Raw genomic sequence first — 25408 nt, 5'->3', positions numbered from 1 at the left:
GATAAGTGGCTGGAGTGTGGGCGGGGCCGGCCAGGCGCGACAGCGTGAGTACAGAGCGAGGCCTTCCCCCCAGGCCCAGAAGCACACCCGGGGACTCGAAGACTACCAGCGGGAGTGCTTCTAGGACCGGCGGGAAGGCCGCGCCGAGGCCGAGAGGGGGGAGGAGGTCTTCTCCCCGGGCCCAGAAACTTCTAGGCCCAGCGGGAAGGCCGTGCCACTGCTGGGGGGTAGGGGGGGTAGGGAGGCCTTCCCCCCACACCCAGAAGCACACCCGGGGCCTCGAAAAGGCCCCAGTTGCGCTTCTAGGCCCAGCAGAAAGGCTGTGCCACCGTCGGGGGGGGGGGGGAGAGGGGAAGGAGGCCTTTCCACCGGGCCCAGAAGCACACCTGGGTGTGCTTCTAGGCCGGGCAGGAAGACCGCACCGAGGCTTTGGGGGAGGGGGGGACCCTGGGGGGGCCACGCCACTGCCAGGGCTGGGCGGGGGCAAGGAGCCCTCTCAAACCCTTATCTTTTGATTTCTTTTGTGCCCTCACTCCTCTCCATCTGCTGCTACCTTCTTCCTTATCTTCTCCATTCACTCTTTAACTCTGCCACCTCTGGCCCACCTCCTTACCCTACTCCTGCCTTCCACCCCCCTCTGCATTCTTCCCTTCTTTTCTCCCTCCTTGCAGATCTGTCTTCTTCATTCACACAACTCTCTCCTCCCATCCACCCTTTCTAGCGCCCGTTGTATTTACAAGCACAACGGGCTTTAAATATAGTTCTAAATAATTTAGAAATGAAATAACATTGGTCCAGTAGCAATCCTTGTGGGACTCCACACAAGGATTGCTATTGGACCACTGTTATTTCATTTGTAAATTATTTAGAATTGGGAGGTAGTGCTTGATACCAGATTATTTAGCATGATGATGATGAAAACCAAGGTGTGTTTTGAAGCTCTACAGGAGGAGCTCTCTCTAAATTAGGCTAGTGGGTAACTGTGTGAGAAACAAGGTTTAGGGTTGGCACAGGTATACAACTAGGAACCAAAAATCCTAACTTTAAATTCCTATTGATTGGATCTGAACTGGCCCAGATAGAGAGGTAATGAGGCTTGAGGATTTATTATTATTATTATTATTATTATTATTATTATTATTATTATTATTATTATTATTATTATTATTATTATTATTATTATTATTATTTGATTTATTTCCCGCCACTCCCTGGGTAGATATAATAGTTATATTAATGAAAATTTTGATTTGGTATGCTGTAGTGATGTAAAGGGCTGAGGTTACTAGGAAAGCGATTGGAAATTAAAACAGCCAGTGTTCTGTGGCAGCCTTTCTCAACCAGGGTTTGGTGAAACCTGGGGTTTCTTGATGGCCCTGGAAGGGTTTCCTGAATGAATTATGTGTATATGTATATATATGTGTGTGTGTGTGTGTGTGTGTGTGTGTGTGTGTGTGTATATATGTGTATATATATATATATATATATATATATATAGATAGATAGATAGATAGATAGATAGATTGATTGATTGATTGATTGATTGATTGATTGATTGATATGGCCATATATGGTCATGTTGACCTGCCCTCCTCTCCCAAAATGGCCAGTGATGGGACTGAAAGGGGTAGGAAGGGGAAGGGCCCTAGGTGGAGTGGTCTACGTTTTCCAACCTTATTCTCAACGATGGTCCCATTTTTGGGGTTTCTTGAAGGAATGTTTCAGGGGTTTCTCAATGTTGAAAAAGTTGAGATAGGCTGTGCTATTATGCAGAACTGGTGCAGCCTAATTTGGAATACCATGTAAAGTTCTGTTCAGCATGACTGAAAAAGGATATTTCAGAGGCGGGAAAAATATAGAAGAGGACAACCTAAATGATTCGGGAGTGGGAGGACCATTCTTTTGTGGAAAGGCTAAAAAGACTGGTGCTTTTTGATTGTGGAAAAAGGCAACTAATGGGGACATGAGAGAGGCTTATGGGATAGAAAAAGTGAGTCAACAGAACTTTTCCTCCCCCTTTCCTATAATACAACAATAACTAAGGTTACCCAGTGGGCAGTAGATTCGGGATGCACAAAAGGGAAATACATCTTTATCCAACAAGTAAATAGATTGTGGAATTCCCTGCCACTGGATATAGTATTGGTTATGAGCATTAGGCAATACCATTCATGGAGGATAGGTGCATCAGTGACTGCTAGGCATGATGAGTAGAGGGGATCTCTCTATTCAGAGGCAGTGAACTGCTGCAGACCAGTGCTAAGAGGCAAAATCAGGAGAAGGCCCCAGACTTTGTGCTAGTTTGTCTGCCCTGCTCTTCAGGGCATCTGGTTGGCCACTGTGGGAAGCAGGTCAATGTGTCTGATGCTTGTTTAGATGACCATTCTGCTAGCCCAGTCTTTCTCAACGTTTTTACCATTGAGAAACCCCCGAAACGTTCATCAGGCCTTGAGAATCCCCAAAAGTGGCGCCATCACGCAGAATATGGTTGGGAAGCAGAACTGTATACATGTCCACCTGGGGCCCCTCCCGTTCCCACCTCCTCCAGGCTTGTCCTTGGCCATTTTGGGAGGGGGGCCCAGGTCATCTCACCTGATAAACGCTTAACAAAATTTTGAAATATTATAAAAATTAATTGACTCACACCCATTTGGGAAACCCTTCCAGGGCTGTCAAGAAACCCCAGGATTTCAAGAAACCCTGGTTGAGAAAGCCTGTGCTCACCTCTCCTTTCTTGAAGTTTTGAAATTTAGATTTCATTTTCTTTAAGATAAGAGTATTACCATAATTGTATTTCTAAAAGTGACTTTAAATAGATTTTAACAGGTTACAAAGCTAAAGACAAATATGTCAAAACTTATGACTGAGGAATAATGGTAAAAGTTACTTTATCTAGAATTGTTTTAATGTAGGGCACTCTTCTGTGCAGGGGAGAAAAATAACTTCCAGATATGTTTCCTTGAAAGCTCTTGATGAGAAGGTTGAAAGGGGGACACAGACAGTATGGCCTTGAGTCATGCACCAGGGAGTTCTTCCCGGTGAAGATGATGCATGTGCTCCTTGCGGGTTGTTGGGCATTGTGTGGCCACAGGATTGTATTTGGAGCTGCTGCTTCCATTGTTTTTAAAAATAATTCCTCTATGGTTGTGGGTCATTTTATTTGTTTAATTCATTTCTCATCTGTTCCTCAGAGTTGTTAAAAACATGAAGCTAGCATATTTGAGAGGCTGAACAACTGGAAGCAGGAGAAACCTCAGTTCATTATAGGATGCAGCCCCCCCCCCCCATATAGCTTGTGGGAAGACCATGATTTAGTTCTTTCAGAACTTTGATTTCATGATCTGCTTATTAGTTGATTGGTTATAAGGTGAATGGATGGATAAAAAGCAATGCAGTTTAAATTGCCAAGATAAACAACCAATTTTCAAAAAAGAAAAATTTAAATTGCGTTTTCCATTTTCACTGACCCGGTTTCTAAAAAGAAACGTCTATTAAGGCATAGTCTTTAAAAACATGTCATAGAACAAAATGGAGCTATTATAAAGATTAAGAGGCTATAATTACAGGGACAATAGCATAATGTGAACCCAAATGCCAAGCAGGAGGTTACAGCAGTACTGAAAGCATCAAAAATAAGGCACCAAGGTTGTGTTCTTTCATTGGAAAACTAGATTCAAGTGGGTTGCCGTGTTGGTGTGAAGCAGCAGAACAGATTGAGAATCCAGCAGGGGCACCTTTAAGACCAACAGAGTTTTATTCCAGGCATGATCTTTTGTGTGCACGCACCCTTCCTCAGATATAATGGGGTGGAAGTAATCAGTAAATTAACATACCCTTGTGTGAAAGCAGCCTAGGTACCCTTAGGAATGACTCTCCATCTCCCATCTGCAATGTGGAGATGATGATGATGATGATATCATCTCTTGTTAAAATGACGATGGTATGGGATGTGAAGCACTTTCAGCACTGAAAGCATTCTGCAAACACCCTTATTTATTTGGCAAAGTAGAACTGAAAAGCACTTATGGCAACTTGTGGATTGCCTGCAAACTGAACCAATGGATGGATGAACATCAGTGGACTTCAAGGAGTGCAGCTCCGCTTAGCATGGCATGATTAGTATAGTTCCAGGGGAAGCCTATGGTTCTAGTATGCTAGAAAGATGTGGAATGGTATAGTATAGTCCAATCACATCAGATCTCAAAAGCTCACTATACAGTCTAATATTGTTTAGTACCAGCTTGGTGTAGCGGTTAGGAGTGCAGACTTCTAATCTGGCCAGCCAGGTTTGATTCTGCGCTTCCCCACATGCAGCCAGCTAGGAGACCTTGGGCTCCCCACAGCATTGTTAAAGCTGTTCTGACCAGGCAGTGATATCAGGGCTCTCTCAGCCTCACCCACCTCACAGGGTGTCTGTTGTAGGGAGAGGAAGGGGAAGGTGAATGCAAGCCGCTTTGAGTCTCCTTCGGGTAGAGAAAAGTTGCATATAAGAACCAACTCTTCTTCTTCAGTAATCTCAGGGCTCTCTCAGCCCCACCTCCCTCACAGGTAGGCGAATGTCAGCCCCTTTGAGACTCAATCAGATAGAGAAAAGCAGCATATCAGAACCAATTCTTCTTCAGTAATCTCAGGGCTCTCTCAGCCTCACCCACCTCACAGGGTGTCTGTTGTGGGGACTGGAAAGGGAAGGCGACTGGAAGCCCCTTTGAGACTCCTTCGGGTAGAGAAAAGCAGCGTATCAGAACCAACTCTTCTTCTTCAGTAATATCAAGGTTCTCTCAGCCTTCCCTCCCTCACAAAGTGTCTATTGCGGGGAGAAGAAAGGGAAGGGTAAGTCACTTTGAGACTTCTTTGGGCAGGGGTAGTCAACCTGTGGTCCTCCAGATGTTCATGGACTACAATTCCCACGAGCCCCTGCCAGCAAATGCTGGCAGGGGCTCATGGGAATTGTAGTCCATGAACATCTAGAGGACCACAGGTTGACTACCCCTGTCTTTGGGGACAGAAAAGTGGCATATAAGAACTAACCTTCTGTGTATAGCTGTACACATGGATACCATTGCACTGTCAATAGTACGATGCTGTCGCTGCTAATAGAAGGGGATGCACTATAGCCTTGGTTGGGTAGAGCAGGGGTAGTCAACCTGCGGTCCTCCAGATGTCCATGGACTACAATTCCCATGAGCCCCTGCCAGCATTTGTCCCTGGAGGACATCTGGAGGGCTGCAGTTTGACTACCCTTGTATTAGGCAATGCAATAGAGTTTAAGAAGTACTCCCTGAATCAGACCTTCGGTCCATCAAAATCAGGAGTAGCTACTCCAGCCTTTCTCAACTTTCTTACAATTGAGAACTCCCTGAGACATTCTTTAGGCTTCAAGAAACCCCAGAAGTGGCATGATCAGGCAGAATGTGATTGGGAAGCAGAGGTGTGGACACACCCACCTGCGGCCCCTCCCCTTCCCACCCCCTCCAGACCCAGCATTGGCCATTTGGTGGTGGGGCGGAAGGGCCATGTGATCATATATAGTCATTTCACCCAATCAATGTTGAACACATTTAAAAAATATATCAAAAATTAATTAACTCCCACTCATTTGGGAAACCCTTTTGGGGCTGTCAGGAAAGCCCAGGGTCTCACGAAAACCTTGTTGAGAAAGCCTGATGTGGCATTCCAGGCCCTCAGTGGAGGTCTGTCACATCCCCTGCTACCTAATCCTTTGAAATGAAGAAGGCGAGGCTTGAACTGGGACCGTCTGCATGCCAAGCCTTTGATGAGAGCAGAGTTTTGTACTTGTAACCATGGGGTGCCTAAGTCCACTTATGTGGGCCTTTGGGGATCTGGGCCAGAGCTAAGTAGGTCATCTTCTGTTGTGACCCACATAATTTTGAATTGAGAACTTTCTCATCAGGGTCAGGACAGAGCTGCCTGTCTGACCTCCTCCCCCTCTTGGAATTTCTCTGTTGGTGACATGATGATCTTGGTAATGTTATTGAACTGTGTTGCTGGATTGAAGCAGAGAAAGGCCTGAAGCTGCTTGAGGGCATAGGAAGGGAACAATGGCCGTCCATTGCTGCCTCTTCCTGCAGAGCACTCTCCCTCCTACCTGAAGCAAGGGAAGAAGTGGGGAGACCTGCGCAGGAAGGGAAGAGAATCCATGGACCCAGGATCTTGGCTCTTAACCCGTGCCTTCCAGATCAAGACCAGCAGTTGGCAGCTAAGGCCACCCCGGACATTTTTGTGTTTTCTCTGTTCGTTTGGCTTAAAGGTTGAAATGGTTTTCTGGTTTGGCTCCCTTCGGAAGGAACAGCAGAGGCCTCTAGGACAAAGGACATTTTGGTGAGCAAGCAGCTGCTCTTTCGGAAACACTGCTGCAGCTGAGTGTGCTGCTTAATCCTGGGGTGGGGTGGGGTGGAATGGTGACAACTGACATTCATCCTTCCCCTTGCAGGAACTGCTTGCATCAGAACAGGGGCAATTTTGAGGGAGGCCCAGAGTCTCCCGTCCCCCCTTTACTTGGGGGACTTAGAGCAGGTTCCTGCAGTGGATGGCATGCAAGGCTGCTGTTCCACTGCAAGGGCTGCATGCATCAGGTCAGCAGAGATGCAATCCCAATTGCTACGAATCGGATATGTGATAAGCACCTTGTTAAGGAAGTAGTAGGATAGCGAGAGCTAAAAATACACTTGAAGTGCTGATTATTGGTTCCCTCAAGGGCTGAATTTTGGAGATGTATGCATTATTGATGAGAATGGAGCGATTCAGACCCCCTAAATACGTTGAGAGTTGGAGTGAAATGTTTAATCAAAAAGATCTTTGGAAATGATTACGAGCACGGGTGTATCAGCCACTTATTTCAGGCAGGTACCCGTGTTGACTTGAAACGACGGGACAAAGCTTGGGTCCAGTGACACCTTTAAGACCAACAACGTTTAATTCTGGGCATAAGGTTTTACTCAACAGGCTGTTCTTTGGAGATGTTTACAGCACCCGATCTTCTCCTGCATTGTAGGAATTGATGGGCTGTGCTTTACCTGTTGATCTCCTGGCTGCCACATTACATTGCATCAGGTAGAGAGCTTACTAGAAATTTGCTGAACTGCGGCAAGACAATGTGTGTGTGGCGTCTCATTGGAAATCCTATGCAGCTCCCAATGTTAATGAGTGGGTTATGAGAGCGTGGGAAATTGCTCTCCTGTTTAAAATGCCATATTAAAGTAGAACTACAGAGGATGAATACTTAATGTCGGATAACCTTACAGAAGGATGTGCTTGATTTATGGTGATGTGAAACTATAAAGGTTAATGACGGTCTGTTGCCTTTTGCGGTTTTGTCAAAACTTTGCAACAAGTGTTCCTTTTGTAATTTTCTTTGCCTTTTTTGCTAGTTTAAAATGGAAAACTGAAGAAGAAATGTAACCAGAAGCTTCCCTGCTGGTGAGAATCGGAATGTTGACTCCCAGCTGAGTGTCAACATTTTGATCCTTCTCTTGCAGGGGGATGCTTCTTGGGTGCCGAGCGAGAGACTTCCGGATGGTGGCGGGTGTCAGCTCGGAGTCTTTGTTGTGATCCTTCCAAAGGGGTCAGGTCACACTACAAGATGGGGCCACATCTTTGGGCACCCCAGTTTTGACTTACTCATGGAGGGTAACAACAAATGGCTTCAATAGAACAGTTCAATTCCAATCTAGTAGTGAGACTTCGGGTATGTAAGCTTTTGTGAATTAAAAAAAATCTCTTCTAGCAAAAAGAGTTTTGACTCTCGAAACTGGTTGGGGGATTTCCACATGTGCTAAAAATAGTGAAATGCTTACCTTTCGTTGTCATTATGTTCCGGCCCCTCCATATGACGTCGCCAACCTGCAGTGTTTGGGTAGTAAACGGCCGGCTACATCCTCCATTTTAAAGCGCTAGTTGGTGAATCTCAAAAATTAGCAGGCATTGCAGGACTTTTAAAGCATGAAGAAAGGGGATTGGCTCCCTGGCTTGATTGACAAGCAGAAGAGAGTAACGTGTAAAGCACGTTGCTCTTTTCTGCCATTTCAAGCAGGTGATGTGGAGGGTGAGAAGCACAAAAAGGTGGCAGAGAAGAATGAGACAGGAAAAAGGTGAGGAGGGGCCGGGAGGTGCAATTTTATTTAGCGTTACACCATTCAATTGGCGTAACGCTAGTTTTACAGATGTGCGGAAATGACCTGGATGGTCTTTAAGGTGGCTATGGTGCTTCAGTCTAATTGCTCTACTCCCGACCAACATTGCTTCTCTAGGAAATTATTTGTTTTGGAAGAAGAATCCAGAGTCCGGTTTAGTTCATGAGCTGAGAGAAAACTGTAAAGGAGGACTTCTTTGATAAAGGGCACAGCTCTTGTGTCCTAAGAAGGAGATCTGCATCCATCTGTAGTGGATCACACAGCCTAGAGGTGCTACTGGTCTCGTATCTAACATAGCAACAAATTGCAAGAACGCGCCAGAATAAGTTAATTGGGGTAAAAACTAATGTGCAAGGTAAAATAATTTAGAACCAACAATAACATACAGATTACAAACACATTTGCAGATGACAGCCACAGCCAAGTCAGCCTACACAATTTACCCTCGACTACATATTTGAAGAAATGGAGATAGTGACAGATTTTATTTTCCTGGGCTCCAAGATCACTGCAGATGGGGACTGCAGCAAAGAAATTAAAAGACGCTTGCTCCTGGGGAGGAAAGCTATGGCAAATCTAGACAGCATCCTAAAAAGCAGAGACATCACCCTGCCAACAAAAGTGCGTTTAGTCAAGGCTATGGTCTTCCCAGTTGCAATGTATGGCTGCGAAAGTTGGACCATAAGGAAGGCCGAGCGTCAAAGAATTGAGGCTTTTGAACTCTGGTGCTGGAGAAGACTCTTGCGAGTCCCTTGGACTGCAAGGCGAACAAACCAGTCAGTCCTAGAGGAGATCAGCCCTGACTGCTCTTTAGAAGGCCAGATCCTGAAGATGAAACTCAAATATTTTGGCCACCTCATGAGAAGGAAGGACTCCCTGGAGAAGAGCCTAATGCTGGGAGAGATCGAGGGCAAAAGAAGAAGGGGACGACAGAGAATGAGGTGGATGGATGGAGTCACTGAAGCAGTAGGTGCAAACTTAAATGGACTCCAGGGAATGGTAGAGGACAGGAAGGCCTGGAGGATCATTGTCCATGGGGTCGCGATGGGTCGGACACGACTTCGCACATAACAACAACAACAACATATTTGAAAGTGTGTCAGAAGCGATTCCTGTTGACAGCAGAGATGGGGACTCAATAATGGGTTTAAACAACATGGATACCAGCTAGATACCAGCGGAAAATGCTGCACAGCCCGAGTAGTTCAGTGGTGGAATGGGCTGCCTAAGGAGGTGGGGAGCTCCCCTCACTGACGGTCTTCAAGCAGCAGCTGGACAGATCCTTCTCCTGGATTCTTCAGGCTGATCCTGCCTTGAACAGGGGTGGGACTAGGTGGCCTGCATGGCCCCTTCCCACTCTAGGCTTCTATGAGTCCAGTTCAGTAGTGGAACGGTTTGCCTAAGGATGGAATTCTGTATGGATTATGCCATCCAGCAGGTCCTATTTAACTACCTTCTGCCTCTCTGTTAGAATGTCACTGTTGTCCAAACTAAAATATCTGTGGTCTCACTGACCAGTCCTTGTTCTATATACATTTTAGGAACATGCCAAAATGGGTTTAAAATGTATTGGACTTATGTAAGATAGCATGAGACCACTGGATGATCAGTTTCTTATTGTTTTAGAGCAGGGGTAGTCAAACTGCGGCCCTCCAGATGTCCATGGACTACAATTCCCAGGAGCCCCTGCCAGTGAATGCTGGCAGGGGCTTCTGGGAATTGTAGTCCATGGACATCTGGAGGGCCGCAGTTTGACTACCCCTGTTTTAGAGCAAGCAGAATAATTATGGGTATTCTTAAAGGGAACATTCTTTAATGTCTCTTGTTGTGCCGAGTGTGATGTTGTAGACCTGTGGTCCCACCCACTTGAGCCTGTGGGCATCTTTGGAATGCTGATACATCATGGTGGGCACAACCAGAAAATGGCTGCAATAGGGGGTGGAGCTTGCCATACAATGACCGCTGCAGCTTACCTTCAGCCACATAGTAAAGAACCTTATCTGAGTCTGCTTTGGCGAAGAGGGCAGTCTATAAACTCAAATAAATAAATACAATTGTTGCAGCAACTCCTGACAAAGAAACCTTTTTAAAAACCTGTACAGTCAATCCAATCTCCAGGAGCCAATCTTTGCTGGGCAAAAACTCTGCCTAGCCCTGCCTATTTTCCTTTATTGAGCAAGCACAAGGAAGGAATACTTAAACCAGGCGTGCCCTAATCATTTTTAATGTGAGAACACTTGGATAGTTGGAAACACCCCAGAAATGCTGCGATGGGAACAAGGTCAATCACAAATGTCAGATGGATTTAGCTTGTATCATAATTTTGGGAGTTTCTTTTCAGGCTGCTGCTGCTTTTCAAGAACTAGAAGACCGTTTCAGTCTATTAACTTGATTCATAATAATAGTCTAGGAATCTTTAATCTTATCAGAGAGAAAAAACGAGCTCCAGCGTGGTGTAGTCTTGGACTAGGATCTGAGTGACCCAGTTTAGGATCCCCACACTGTCATGGAAGCTTGCTGGGTGAATGTGGGCCAGTCACCCACTCTCAGCCTAACCAATCCCTCGGAGTAGTTGTGAGGATAAAAACGGAGGAGGGGGAGAGTGATGTCAGCCATTTTGGATCTCTACTGGAGAGAGGAGCCAAGATATTAAACAGTGTGATCTAAATCTTGCTGGTGGGCCCAAACTCCATTTCCTCTGCAGTGCTTCGGTTGTCAGGTGGTTTGAAGCCCCTCTGGAAGAAGCTGTGGATGGAGATTGCCTCGTTTTCTCCTGCTGCCTGTCCCTGTAACCGTACGTGGCAAACAGCTCCATTGCAGTGGCCAACGGCCAAATAGGGCAACCTTGCCTAGTGCTTCTTTGAATGTTAAACGGGTCTGATGTAAAACTGTGTACCAATAAGCTAGCTTTAGCACATCCCTATCTAATCAACGTTCAGTGCTTCCTAAAGACAATGACATGTTCAGTTCTTATCAGACTGGTTTTTAGTGCTCCTTTCTTTGCAAATTAAAAAAAATGTAATTTTTGGGGAGGTGGGGGAGGATGAATGTATGTATCTGGGGACTCTACATCTGCCTTGTCCATAGATGGCCATGTTTCATGGCTCTTCTGATAGGAACTTGATTCTAAAATGTGAGAGAGACAAACATTCTGGAATATGCTAGAGAAATTACAATGGAGAACATTCAGATAGGTCTTTTTAAACATTCTTACACAAACTGTTGCTGCATGGGGGGGGGGGTGCAGTGGATACCATGGACTTCCCTTCCTTCTTTAAACTGTTAATTAGGTTTTAATTGAATTAAGTGATTTGTGTGGCTCTGTGACATTGGACTGGGGTATCAGAAAGAATTTATCTGCAAAGGGACCTTTTTCTTTTATTTCTTTTATTTCTCATTTGGAGATGTTTGGTTGCAAGGGGCTGTGGGCAGAAAAAGACTTTTGCTTTGCTTTTTTGACCATAGGCCATTGCTTTGGTATTCATACAGAGTTGTAATATTGGGAACTCCATTCCCATTGGGAACTCCATCCCTTAATTATTGTGGCTTCTGTGCTCACATGGGGACTGCAGGATTTCAGGCATGCTGTGGAAATGAGCTTCTGAGCTTTTAAAGATGTTTCGAAGTGCTAAGAGCAAAGATCTTTCCCACCCAAAGGGTCATGTGTCCCCCAGTTATCTTCTTACCACCAAGAGAAGAAGAGATGCTTGCTTTGTGGGGCCTCAAAGAGGAGTTCCAGTGATGTTTTCCATAAAGAACTCCAAAAATTCCATAAAGAACTCCAAAAAGATCCACAACAAGGCTACTTGTCCAGCATGCTGTCAACCTACTCCTAAAGCCGGAGAGGGCAAAGAGACAAGACTGAAAACTGCTTTATGGGAGAAAGCCCTAGGTGCCCCAGACCCAGTGGGGAAATATGGCCCCAATTTGATAGTGGAGTGAGGGCCCATTTGACACCGACACCACCAGCTCCAAAGGTGTAGGCCTAATCCACTGTTGCTAAATTGGCTTTGGAACTGCCTTGGAAGAAAACTAAAGGCAAAATGCTCCCACTGCAGTCTGGCTCAGTCGCTGTCACATTGGCGCCATTTTAGTCTTGCCGTGACATCAACAGACTCCATCCTGATGGGATGGAGCCTCACCAGTTTCCTGGAATGGACAGCCCTCCCCATCTCAGCGCCAACAAGCCTCCCCTTGGAGTCAAACGTCAACAGCAGTGATTCCTAGCTTGAGGGCCCCTCGACACGAGTGCTTGCTATCAGGAGTCGAGATCAGCCTGTCTTGGTGTCCAAAGACACCTTTGCCGTCAATACGGACTGTTCAGTCTCCAGTCTTTGAAGTACCTCCATTGGCATGATCTATGTCCCAGGAAAGAGGACAGCTTCATCAGCAAGTGCGGATCCAGTGGCTATCACAGCAGAATCCATGGAGTCTGTTCCCATTCGTGATGCAGTCTCAGCGGAGGCCCTGGGCACCATCACAGGATCCATACCCCTGGCAACTTTCAAAGGAGACCACCAGACTCGATGCCAGGAGGGAAAGGGGCCTCACATCACACGTCAGGTTCCTAAGATGTACTTTACCAGATGTTGGAAGCAGGTTCACCATCTCCCGATGACACAATGGGTGAACTGTCAGATCCAACCCCCACAGATCCTAGGATGTATTCCGAGCAGCTTGTCTGAATGGCAAAAGCCCTGAGGTTCAAGTTCCACACTTCAGAACTTCAACTGTCCTATCTTATAATGATTCAGGACCCATGGCTGATTCAGGACCCATGGCTTTGCCCATGCTCCAGGGGTTGCAAGTCATATCCGCAGCCAGCTTCAACCCCAGTCCCTTCAAAGAAGCTTCAGAATCTATGCAGGACCAGAGAAGAAGACTGTGACTTTTTATTTTGCCACCCCTGAGCAAACCCCCTAGTTTCAGCAGTCCTTCCTCCTAAGGGATGGGCAGGTAGCTATTCCTCCCCTCTGGATAGGGAGGGCGGGAGATTGAATTTCATAGAATCATAGAGTTGGAAGGGGCTATACAGGCCATCTAGTCCAACCCCCTGCTCAACGAAGGATCAACCCAAAGCATCCAAGAAAAGTGTGTATCCAACCTTTGCTTGAAGACTGCCAGTGAGGGGGAGTTCACCACCTCCTTAGGCAGCCTATTCCACTGCTGAACTACTCTGACTGTGAAAATTTTCTTCCTGATATCTAGCCTATATCGTTGTAGTTTAAACCCATTACTGCGTGTCCTCTCCTCTGCAGCCAACGGAAACAGCAGCCTGTCCTCCTCCAAGTGACAACCTTTCAAATACTTAAAGAGGGCTATCATGTCCCCTCTCAACTCCTTTTCTCCAGGCTGAACATTCTCAAGTCCCTCAACCTATTTTCATAGGGCTTGGTCCCTTGGCCCCAGATAATCTTTGTCACTCTCCTCTGTACCCTTTCAATTTTATCTATGTCCTTCTTGAAGTGAGGCCTCCAGAACTGCACACAGTACTCCAGGTGTGGTCTGACCAGTGCCGTATACAATGGGACTATGACATCTTGTGATTTTGATGTGATGCCCCTGTTGATACAGCCCAAAATGGCATTAGCCTTTTTTAACGCTGCATCACACTGCCTGCTCATGTTTAGTGTACAATCCACAAGTACCCCAAGGTCTCGTTCACACACAGTGTTACCTAGAAGTGTATCCCCCATCCAGTAGGCATGCTTTTCATTTTTCTGATCTAGATGCAGAACTTTACACTTATCTTTATTAAATTGCATCTTGTTCTCATTTGCCCATTTTCCCATTGTGTTCAGATCTCGTTGAACTCTGTCTCTATCTTCCGGAGTATTTGCCAGTCCTCCCAATTTAGTGTAATCTACAAACTTGATGAGTAGTCCCTCCACCCCCTCATCTAGATCATTAATAAATATGTTAAAAAGTACCGGGCCGAGCACCGAGCCCTGAGGTACCCCGCTACTCACCTCTCTCCAGTCTGATGAACACCATTGACAACAACTCTTTGAGTGCGGTTCTCTAACCAATTCCCTATCCACTTAACTATCTGAAAATCCAGATTGCAGTCCTTCAAGTTATCCAACAGAACATCATGGGGAACCCTGTCAAAAGCTTTACTAAAATCCAAGTAAATGACATCAACCAAATTTCACTGATCCAGCAAACCTGTTACTTGGTCAAAAAAGGAAACCAGGCCGGTCTGGCAGGACCTGTTGGAGACAAATCATGCTGACTTCCTTGGATCACCAAATTGTCCTCCAGATGTTTGCAGATCGCTCCCTTTAATATCTGCTCCATTATCTTCCCCACAACAGAGGTCAGACTCACTGGTCTGTAGTTTCCCGGGTCATCCTTCCTCCCTTTTTTGAAGATCGGAATAACGTTTGCTCTTCCAGTCCTCCGGGACATCTCCAGTCCTTAAAGAGGTTCTGAAGATGATGGACAAGGGCTGTGCAAGTTCTCTGGAAAGTTCTTTGAGTACTCTCGGATGCATTTCATCCGGACCAGGGGATTTGAACTCATCCAGTGCAGCTAAATGTCTCTCGACAACCAGAAACCAGGAAAGCAGCAGCTGAATGCTGCCAGACATGGAGCTGGTTGCCGTAGTAGATGGATGGCCTCTGGCATAGTCCTAAGGAGACACTCCTGGCTACTCTCTTCAGCCTTCCCAGAGGATACTCCTAGGGAGCATTGCTCGAGCCTACAAATGTCTTTAAAAACTTGGAAGCTCTTCTCCACTGCAGGCCTGCCATCTTGCAGACCCCATGTATGCCTGCACAGAAGGCCACTCAATGGACGGTAACAAGTAAGCACAACCCCGTTTTCTCCCCAACCTCTCCTGTGTTTTTGACTGAGATGCATAACACACACACACGCACACACACAAAGCCTTTCGTTTGACAAGCTTCCTGGAAAGCTAAATATAGGTTGACAATGCTTTAGCCTGCTTTCCAGTCCTCTCTGCTCCAAGCCTGCATATACTACCGTGTCGCCTTTAGAAGTCTCTGACCCAGTAATTCATCTCTCATGAATTTGGTTAGTTTTGGTTCTTGTGAAGGTGTGTAGCTTTTTAGGCTTGTGCACTTCGGAGCTTCAGCGGTCATTCAAGCTGGCCACTTTGGGCTTGAATGGCCACCGAAGCGGCTGAAGCGTACAAGCCTAGCTCTGATACAGGGAAATGCCCCACATTTTACAGATGTGGAATTTGTTCAGTTTGTCAGCAGTCCAGGTCTGCCGGTCTGTCTCTAGCAGTTCTACTTCTTAGTCAGCCAAGTGTTTCCCCCTCCCCTGTTTCATAAGACATACTTACCATTCATTGTAAGATTTTTAGCACAATCCTTCTCATGCACTCTTTTTGCCTGCTTTAACACTGTACTTTTGTTTGGGCATAGTCTACTGCAGTCCTCTTGCTTGGGCAAGACTTCCAGGGTTTAAGGAAATACCCAGTTCTGAAATCTGAAACCCCTGCTAGACATGAGGGGCAGCTTTCCATTCACTTAAAGCAGGGGTCTCCAATGTAGTGCCCTCAGGGCCTGACGAGGTTTTTTTAGAAAGTGGGTTGGGCCAGGTGGGGTTTTGGCCAATCATTGGAGATTTGATTGGTGGTACAGATTTTTAAAACCATTGCTTTGGCAGCAGCTGCTAACACCACACAAGGATTTTAACTGGGTGACTGAGAATAACTAGCGGCAGCCATTTTTGTGGCTGTCTCCGCCTCCTGTGACAGCCATTTTGTGGCTGCAACCACCATGCTCCGTTCCAGAATTCCAAAGTCTCAAAAGGGTTGGAGGGGCTCCTGCCATAAAATCTGAATGACACTGTGAACACTAACATGGATGGGAAGTATACCTTCATGGTTCTGGAAGAAAGATGCACATTGCTGGACAAGAGGCGAAATTTTCAGAGTAGCATTTCTGTTCTTTGCACGGGGCCGGACAGACCAGCAGTGAATAGGGATCTCACTACACGTATGAGAAGGTGCTGCTAGAAGGAAGGATTTTGTTTTATTAGACACTCAAGAACATTTTGGGAACTGCCCACCCTGTATAAAAGGTACCAGCTTCACAACTGAATGGATCCTGATTGCTGGTGCTTAATATCAAGGAAGTCACAGCATAGACCTTCTGGGGGAAAGGTAACGGGAGGAGGAGAGCTTCTCATTCAACATAACTAGGCACTGAAGGGTTAACTGCCTGGGCCCCGGGCATTTGACAGGTGCCAGGATATGACCATTGTTTAGAGCGGACCAAAGGGCTGGAGGGGGATATGTGCTGACGAGGATGCTTGCAGAAGGTATGAGGCAGAGATTTTGTTTGTTTGTAAATGCTATAAACCTCGGATCTAAGAGGGGAGAATTGAACTTCTTGTGTTAAGAGAACTTAATAGAGATTTCAGAAATCTGGTGGGACTAGCTATTCCCGGATATAAGTTAGAAATTTTAAAAGACGTATTGGGGTGGGATGGTTCTTCATCTTGAAGAAGGTGCAGAATGCCACGCAGTAGAAAATTTATGAGGACAAGACTTCCCCACCAAAATGATAACAGGTGGAAATACCAAGATGGAAAGGGTGAGCTGCCACATCTTTAATATTATCTCTCACCTGAGCAGATCTCTAGGGGGGGGGGTGTTAAATGGAAAGTAGTAAGCCAGGTAACCAGAGAGGAGAGTTTCCTAATGAACTCACCTCACCCTGCCTGAGCTAATATGTGTTCAGGTCATGAGATGCAGTGGTTTGATTTACTCCAAGCCAAAATGGGAGGACCTTCCCCACTGCTGTGTTCCCATTTTTACTCAGCTCCCAAGTCCTAGTTTTCTTGCAGTTATTTTTGCCAGGCTAGTTTAATTTTCAGCAGTAGATAAAATGATCTGTCTTTTTACTCATGGCAACCTGCACATTATTAGTGTGCTGCCTTTGTATGCACTGGCCGCTAAGAAGGTAATGCATGGCAATTTATGTTAAGTTTCAGTCGTGGAAATTTTAACATCACCTCTCCATTTGATTGTGCTTTTATTTTCTTTGTCACTGCCTGGGCAGTTTTTGTTATATCGTCGATGTCCTTTGGCTGTATACAGTACACTTTCCCTACGTACCCCAAACATTGTGACTCGGAGCAGATGGTCTATCTACATAAATGGCCTTTGCTGGCAAGGGCTCATGGGAATTGTAGTCCATGAACATTTGGAGGACCACAGGTTGATTACCCCTAACCTAGACTACGTAGACTTGGTCCTAAATGGCTCACAGAATTGGTTACAAGATGTTAGTGCTGATGCGTACTATGACCATCCTCACCTGCGTACTATGACCATGTGTACTATGACCATCCTAGTGTGTAATATCGGCAACCTTTGAACCAGATACTCAGGATGCCGTGTGCTCCAGACACCCACCACAGACCATTCTGTGTTCCTCAGGATCAGATCTGCCACCACCACCAAAGAGTCACATCCCAGAGCAATATCTTTGTTGTGAGTGGGTAGTAGTCTGCTCTCTGAGGAACCTTTTCTAAGGCATCAGTCCTCTGCCCTACCCTTTTGGCCTGAGACCCCCCTACTCCGAGACCCTTATTCTTCCTGAGAGCAGAACCATCAGTGTAGCCGGACGTTTAATAGGTCACTGAAAGCCTCATCTACATATTTTGAAGCTGCTGCAGGTCAGAAACTTCAGCCTCAAGGCTAACTTGTTCCTTGAGAGTCAAAAGCTAATGGCATGTAACAACTTTTGCTGGGAAAACAAATAACCATGTGTTTATGTACATATTTAGAACATGGCATGCCATCTTTCCACCCAACTTGGGGTCCCTGAGGCATTGAACAATCAAAACCTTTGACATTGGTTTAAAAAAAAACGCACATTTAAAAGTCGGTTAAAAATAACAAACAGAATACATCAACAAGGAAGGAGGGTCAGTGTAAGAAAGCCAAATGAGGCAGAGAAGTCCTTGACTATGGGTGGGAGACAGTGATTGAGGGGGGCAGGTGAATCTCCTTGGGGAAGGAATTCTAGACTTTTGGTGCCGTGGCTGAAACGGCCCCTTTCGTTTAGCCACCCATCTAGCATCAGACGGCAAAGGTGTCCAAGAAAGTGCCCCTGAAGATGACCGCGCTGAAAGGTGGGTTCCTAGGGTCAGGTGAGCCTTAAGGTCTGTTCGTCACAAGCCCTAGAGCAGGGGTTGTCAAACTGCAGCCCTCGAGATGTCAAAGGACTACAATTCCCATGAGCCCTTGCCAGCAAACACTGGCAGGGGCTCATGGGAATTGTAGTCCATGGACATTTCGAGGGCCGCAGTTTGACTACCCCTGCCATAGATTGATTTATAGGTCAGTACCAGCACCCTGAATTGGGACTGTAAGCTGATTGGGAGTCGGGGTAGGAAGAACAAGCAGGAGTGAAATCAACCCTGTGGCCCACTCTTGCCAGGTTTCTGGCTGTAGCTTTCTGTACTCAGTAGCTTCGGAACATGCTTCAAGGGCTGATCCACACCTAGAATGCATTCCAATAGTGCAAGATGTGCTGTATTCCGTGCAATGCACTGGGTCCCTTATCCCCCCAGGTGATATTGTCTCTCAATTTAAAGCTAAGGTGTTTGTTGAGAATTATGCAGCCCTCGAACAGAGAGAGAAAGAGTCTATTGCTTTGGCTTCATCAGCAGGTTGCTGACCAGAACTAATGTGCTTAAGGCACTGAATGGAGGGGACAGGCAGACTGGTTTAGAATCCCAGTTTGCATAAAGCAGGCGGGCTCCTCTTGGTGTGCATTTAAACACTGTGGCGAATTGGAGCTCAGTTGGAGCTTCGCAAACCAGATAACCTCAGTACTGCCCCCCGTGTGAGGCAGGAGGGAAAGTGTGAGCAAAACAGAAAAACTGTGTTCACACCCATCACAATCTATGTTATGGCAATTTTTTCTTGTGTGTGTTTGTTCTGCAAGTGCATTTGTGACCAAACGTTTCAGTAGTAAAGGGCAAAACACTGTCCTAAGAGCTATCAAGAATTGTAACAGAAACGTTTTGCATTAACTTTCACCAAAATAAGGTTTGCTCTGTCTGCAGCTAAGCCATCCAAGGACATACACAAATAGATTTTGAAATTTAGGCGGGTCATAAGAAGAGTGATTTAAACCACATTTCTCATTCTTTCTTCCAGAATCGAGAGCTCCAAATCATGAGAAAGCTCGATCACTGTAACATTGTCAGATTGCGTTATTTCTTTTACTCCAGTGGAGAGAAGGTAAGTTTTAACTCTGGAAAGGGGGCATGTGAGGAAAGCTACCATGTGTGGTCAGAAGACAGTTGTACCCTAGGTGGGGGGCCGGACTGGGTGGCCCTTTGTGGTCTCTTCCAGTTCTGTGTGATTCTGACACCCTTGGCCAGCAGCACTTAAACCTGAACCGCCTGAAGCCCCCCATTTTGTTTTTTAAAATGTCAGCTGTCTTCCAAGTGGGGCGGGATGGCTTTACTACACCATAAATGTGACCCTCATGCTTTCTCTCTAGACTTCTCCCACCACTTTGTAACCCTGTCTGGGAGCTAGGGCAGAAAACCACCCAGTGCCCCTCTTTTTTGTTCTTTTTGGCAGCATGCCACCACCTTGGGGTTGAAAATCTACCCCCCCCCCCCATATCTCTTGGCATTACCAAGCAGCAAGGCAGCAAGCAAATAAGTGGGTGTGGCCTTTAGTTAAACAACTTTATTACTCCAAGGCACAAACAAGGAAACCACACAAGACAATTCTACCTACAACCCAGCAAAACAAAGCCCACCTTAAGCGTTCAGACCCTGCCGTCCCTTTTTGCCACAGCTGCCTTCTGATTCAGGCTTTCTCAAGCAGGGTTTTGTGACACCCCGGAGTTTCTTGATGGCCCTGGAAGTGTTTCCTGAATGGGTGGGAGCTAATTACTTTATGTATTTTTTAAATTGGCTAAATGTTTATCAGATGATATGATTATATATGGTCCTGTCAACCTGCCTCTCCCTCCAAATGGCCCTTGATGGGCCTGTCGGGGGTGGGGTGGGGAGGGTCCTCAGGTGGGCGTGTCCACATCTCTGTTTCCCAACCCAGTTAGAATCATAGAATCATAGAGTTGGAAGGGGCCATACAGGCCATCTACTCCAACCCCCTGCTCAACGCAGGATCAGCCCAAAGCATCCTAAAGCTGTTCTGCATGATGGAGCCACTTCTGGGGTTTCTCGAAGCCTGAGGAATGCTCCAGGGGTTTCTCGATGGTAAAAAGAAGCTGAGAAGTCTGTTCTGATTCAACCCCCGGAGCGAGGGCCAGCGGTCTCAGAGCGGAGCATCATTCTGCACCGTGTGTTTTCATCCCATTAACGGCAGTCTGAATGCTCCAAAGCTGAACATAAATACTAAGGAGGATTATCCTGGATGACTCTTTGAAGAGAGGGCAGATTCATAGATACATCTTTCTGCTGTTACTGGCCATGTTGGAGAAATAATAATTATAGGCTGAAAATCATTCAAATATTGGGGGAGGGAGAATGAGAGGGCAAAGCAGAGGCTATGGCTACCAATCCAGGCTAATGTTTAGTTCCTAAACTTGGATTTGGCATTTGTATAGCAAATAATCAGCTGGGCTAGAGAAGGGAAGCAAAACTGTGCCATTTTGGTTAGCAGGCAGCTTCCACAAGGGGATAATCCTAGGCATTTGTTTCTTCCCTTAATTTTGAGGGCAGGTTCTGATCCCAATTGCAGGGCAAGAGGCTCGAGTCAAAAACAAGAGGCTGTTTTCTTTCCAGGCTTGGTAGGAGGGGCTGAGACAGGCAGTGAGCCATGCCACCTGATTGGCCAGGGCAGAAAGGAGTGAGTTCTAGGAACAGAGAGCAAGCTTCCAGGCAGAGAGAGGGCATTCAGCAGCACTTGGCTTTGTGGAAGACCCAAGAGTCCCCATTCCAAACACGCTGCAAAAAAACCAAACACAACCAGCCACCTACTTGGTTGGTGCGATAAATAAAACGAATCACATTACTTGTCTGCTCTCACTTGGGGGAAAGATCCATTGGCAGATGTGGCTCCTACAGACCTGATTTGACTCTCAGAAAGACAATTAATACATTTCCTGTTATGTTCTAGATTGATACAGACAGCTTTGGTCACATCCTTTGCTTTGCGCCTACTGTGGCTCTGCTTAGTTGTGAGTGGATTTCGTAACGCTTCTGTTTTTCTCGCCTTTTGTTCTTCTTCCAGAAAGATGAAGTATATCTTAATTTGGTCCTGGACTATGTTCCCGAAACAGTATACAGAGTCGCCAGGCATTATAGTCGGGCCAAGCAGACACTCCCGATGATATTTGTGAAGGTAGGGGACATAAACAAAGAAGACCGGACCCTTGTTGGATTACTGGGGACTTTTGCGATATAAGACGGCTTGTGTCGTGAAAGCCACGGGCATGCCTCTGGAAAGCAAGGGTTTTATCCTTCATGATTGTATTGGTGGACTCGGGGAGGAGTATGCACAGCCGTATGTCTGCTACAGACTTTGACAATAAGTTTTCATGTGTACAGTAGACCCCCCCCCCCCTCCAGGCTGGAGTTTCTTTGCATGGGCAGAATTTCCTATGGCCTCTGTGTTGGATTTGAGCACTGCTTGCAGATTTCAAGAGCTAAGTACTTTTTTTTTTTACATTGGCTCTACCTCTCCTGAGCCTAGAAGGGCAGTGGCTACACCCTCCCATTCAGTCCTCCCCATGCACTACAGCTCTGCTCAAAAGACTCCGAATGGTGCTCTGCACAGGTGTAGAGCCCCTGTAAGTGAGCCCATGACCCCTCAAAACACACCCTGGGGCTAGCGTGGCTAGTGCTGAGGAAGAACTCCATGTGGGAGAGCATTTCACACGTGTGGTGCAATTTTGGACATCTACGAGTCGCCAGAAGTGTTTGCTAAGTACTTGGTGGTGGCAGCTGGTACCAAAAGAAGGAAAACTGCAGGCTGACCCAAGAGAACTGTTTTTTTTAACTGCCAGTACGCCAGGCCACTTATACCTCCCTAGGATCCAGTTTCCTATCCGGAGCAGAAGTGTCCTTCTGGGCCAGGACTTGGTCAGAACCGACAAGCCACAAAAGCATCTCAGAGAGTACATTAAACTTCAAATTGGTGCACAGTAGAAGTCTGGATGGATTGTGGATGGGGCCACAATAAATTGAATTAAAAACCAAACAAGCAAACTTTAAAATCTACATTTAAACACTGCATCTCTAACGTTTAGCATGTAAAGCAGGGGTAGTCAAACTGCAGCCCCCAGATGTCCATGGACTACAATTCCCATGAGCCCCTGCCAAACTGGAGGGCCGCAGTTTGACTACCCCTGGTGTAAAGCATCCAATTCTATCTATTCCCCAAAAGGAGTCAGAGTGCGTATGGGTGTCCCAAACATGTATAAACATATCCTGGCAGATAATTATATGATTTCTTATTGAATTGTCCCATAATCACACTGAAATCACTTATGTTTAGAGTGGGATTTCACGGAACAAATTGGAACTGGCGGTGGAAAGTGCCGTCTAGGCCCAGCAGACTTGCAGCGACCCCAGAGGGTTTTCAAGGCAAGGTCTGTTCAGAGGTGTTTTGCCCTTGCCGGCCTCTGCATGGCAGCCCTGGACTTCCTGGCTGGTCTCCTGTCCAAGTGCCACCAGGGCCTGCTAAGCTTCCAAAACTGGGCAGGTCAGGCTGGCCTGGCCCATCCAGGGAGGGCACATTTGAACTGCTGAGACACATCTTAATAACTGTCTTTAAATGAACAGCAGTTCTTAGACAAGAGTGTATTTCATATTGATGCTCAACATTAAAAGCATGTCAGACACAACAGATTCAGAGTCGGGGGGCACCTTTAAGGCCAACAAATTTTTATTCAAGGTATGAGCTTTTGTGTGCTCGCATTGTATCTGAGGAAGTTTGCATGCACACAAAATCTCATACCTTGAATAAAAATCTGTTAGCCTTAAGGGTGCCCCTGGACTCTAAATTTGTTCTTATGTAAAACACAGGTCACTTTTAAGGTAAGATTTGCTTACATGCACAAATGTTGTGCATGCATTCATTCATTCATTCATTCATTCATTCATTCATTCATTCATTCATTCATTCATTCATTGTCTTGGTGCAGTGTACGCAGAAACCAGTAAAACAGAACATACGTCAAACTATTGTAACAGTGAGAAACAGACCATAACATTCATAACAGTCAACTTCAGCATAACTTGGAAGCATTGAAATTGTGCTTGAAAGTCTCAGTGAAATAGTGTGTGCATTTTCTATAGAACTATAAGTGCAAAATGTATCCCGCTGTCCAACTTTCACTGATCCTTCCTTTGCTGTGTCATATTGGCACAATAGGTGGCTGGTTTTCTGAAAGATTTTAGTTGGTCTCCAGATTCACCGGTGTCGTCTGCTGGCTGTAGAATAGCATGGAAGAGCTGGCAGCAGAAATGAGATATTCTGCTGTTTGACTTCTGTCATGGTCAAGCAGTTCAACTTCTCTTAGAGTCTGCTTGTATGATGGCCTTGGGACTTCGGGGCCTCATACATGTTGATGTCTCAATCTTTGTGGTGAGCTTTTCCAAATCACAAATAAATTAAAATGTATTTGTGGGCAGAACTGCTGTCTAAAAAGAGCAATCCTGCCACCCAGGCTGCCCTATGGTGCCGTCAAAGTAGGTGTTTCTGGCTAAGGAGACTCTAATGTCCCACTATGTGCCATGAACATCTCTAGTTCTGTCCTGAACCAGCCTTTTCCAACCGTTTGGCTATGGAGGAGCCCTTGGAATATTTCCCAGGCTTCGAGGAGCCCCAGAACTGGTCTAGAACTGATGTTAGCTGGCCACACCCAAGGAGGACTGAGGGGGGAGAGGCGATGGTTTGAGGCAGGAGTAGGCGTCCAGGCTCTGCCCCCTTTCCCAGGCACTGTAACTATGTGAGGATGCCACCCCAGGTCAATGGAAGCGGCTGGTCCTTCTTTCACAGCAGTGCCGGGAATAGCTTGTGACTGAGCATTAAGGCAGGTTATAGGGGAAAGGCTGTGGAGCTCTCAGGGAGCCCTGACTGGGAATCCCCGGGCTAGACAGTTCTGACTTGCTGGGGAATCTTCCATCCATTGACTGTCGCTCAGAGAATGCTGTTTTGACCACCATGGGCACTGGGGGCCTGTGTACCGACTTCCTCCCCAAAGACGTACGACAAACCATCAGGAACGTTAACTGTAACAATACCACAGCATGCCTTTCCACCAAACTTTGCCATTTTCTCCCCGCCTGTAATTATTTCGAATTTGATACCAGCTTGTATCTTCAAGTTAAAGGCGCAGCCATGAGCCATAGAATGCAAACATATGTAACCCGCCATGAGCCATCTGGGAGTGGCGAGTAATAAATCAATAATAAATAATAATATTCATGGCTGACTTAATAGCTGATGAAGCACTGCTAAATCCACAAGCACCTCTCCAGCACGGTAGAGCAGGCAAATGCTGGCAGGGGCTCATGGGAATTGTAGTTCATGATCATCTGGAGGACCACAGGTTGACTACCCCTGAGGTAGAGCATGTATACAATTTTGATCATCTGAGAAGGAAGCACCCAAGATTTCTCTGAAAGTTCCACCACTACTCCCTTGTGCCTGGAATACTCCACTTCTGCACGTGCTCCAGTTTTTTGAATAGATTTAAATCAGATCTTGGGGGAAAAATACATACTTTCTGATTTGAACTTAGGGAAGAACATAAATCCTGGTATTCTGGGTTAGTCCGGTCCTTAATTTGGGTTTGGTTTTTTCTGCTGGAATCCTGTAAGTATTCAGGACCATTGTTGCCTATGGGGCTGGTCATTTCAAGCGAATGCCACCAAAATTGCAGGGAACCAGGCCCACTGGATCACAAAAGACCCGCCCAAGTTTCAAATGGAGTTTATCACAGTGTCCAATTTTATAGGTGCATGAACAAGGTGCTCCCAGGCATCCTACCAGTCTTCGTTGTTTCCAGTGGAGGAAAATTCCATTATTTCTCTAGAACAGGGATTCCCAGCCGTGGCGTTTCCCCATCTGCCTTAATGGGCTCAGCCACAAGTTCTGGAACCGGCCACTTCCACTCTCCCCCCTACCATGCATGAGTTCTCTCATGGTTTCTGTGCCTGGGAGGGGGCAGAGCCTACTCCCACCTTAAACCGTGTCCTGCCTCCCCCCCCCTCCCTCGAGCCTGCTTGTTCAGGGATGGTGAGGTCACTTCTGGTGACATGTCTGGGGGGAGGGGGCG

The 25408-nt window shown here is 46.3% G+C and overlaps 1 protein-coding gene across 3 annotated transcripts in view; it reads left to right on the top strand.

Annotated features, from left to right (window-relative positions):
- Window positions 1-25408, top strand: part of GSK3B (glycogen synthase kinase 3 beta) — a 116279-nt gene that overhangs the window by 40830 nt on the left and 50041 nt on the right. For all 3 annotated transcript variants that reach the window (XM_077346294.1, XM_077346295.1, XM_077346296.1), the window contains exons 3-4: window positions 19300-19383; window positions 21355-21465. In XM_077346294.1, the coding sequence (XP_077202409.1) occupies window positions 19300-19383; window positions 21355-21465 (195 nt within the window). The remainder of the gene's footprint in view (window positions 1-19299; window positions 19384-21354; window positions 21466-25408) is intronic.

This window comes from Paroedura picta, chromosome 7, assembly GCF_049243985.1.
Source record: "Paroedura picta isolate Pp20150507F chromosome 7, Ppicta_v3.0, whole genome shotgun sequence".
Taxonomy (NCBI): Eukaryota; Metazoa; Chordata; class Lepidosauria; order Squamata; family Gekkonidae; genus Paroedura; species Paroedura picta.
Note: the sequence above shows the minus strand (reverse complement) of the source record. Positions and strands in the feature narration are given on the sequence as shown.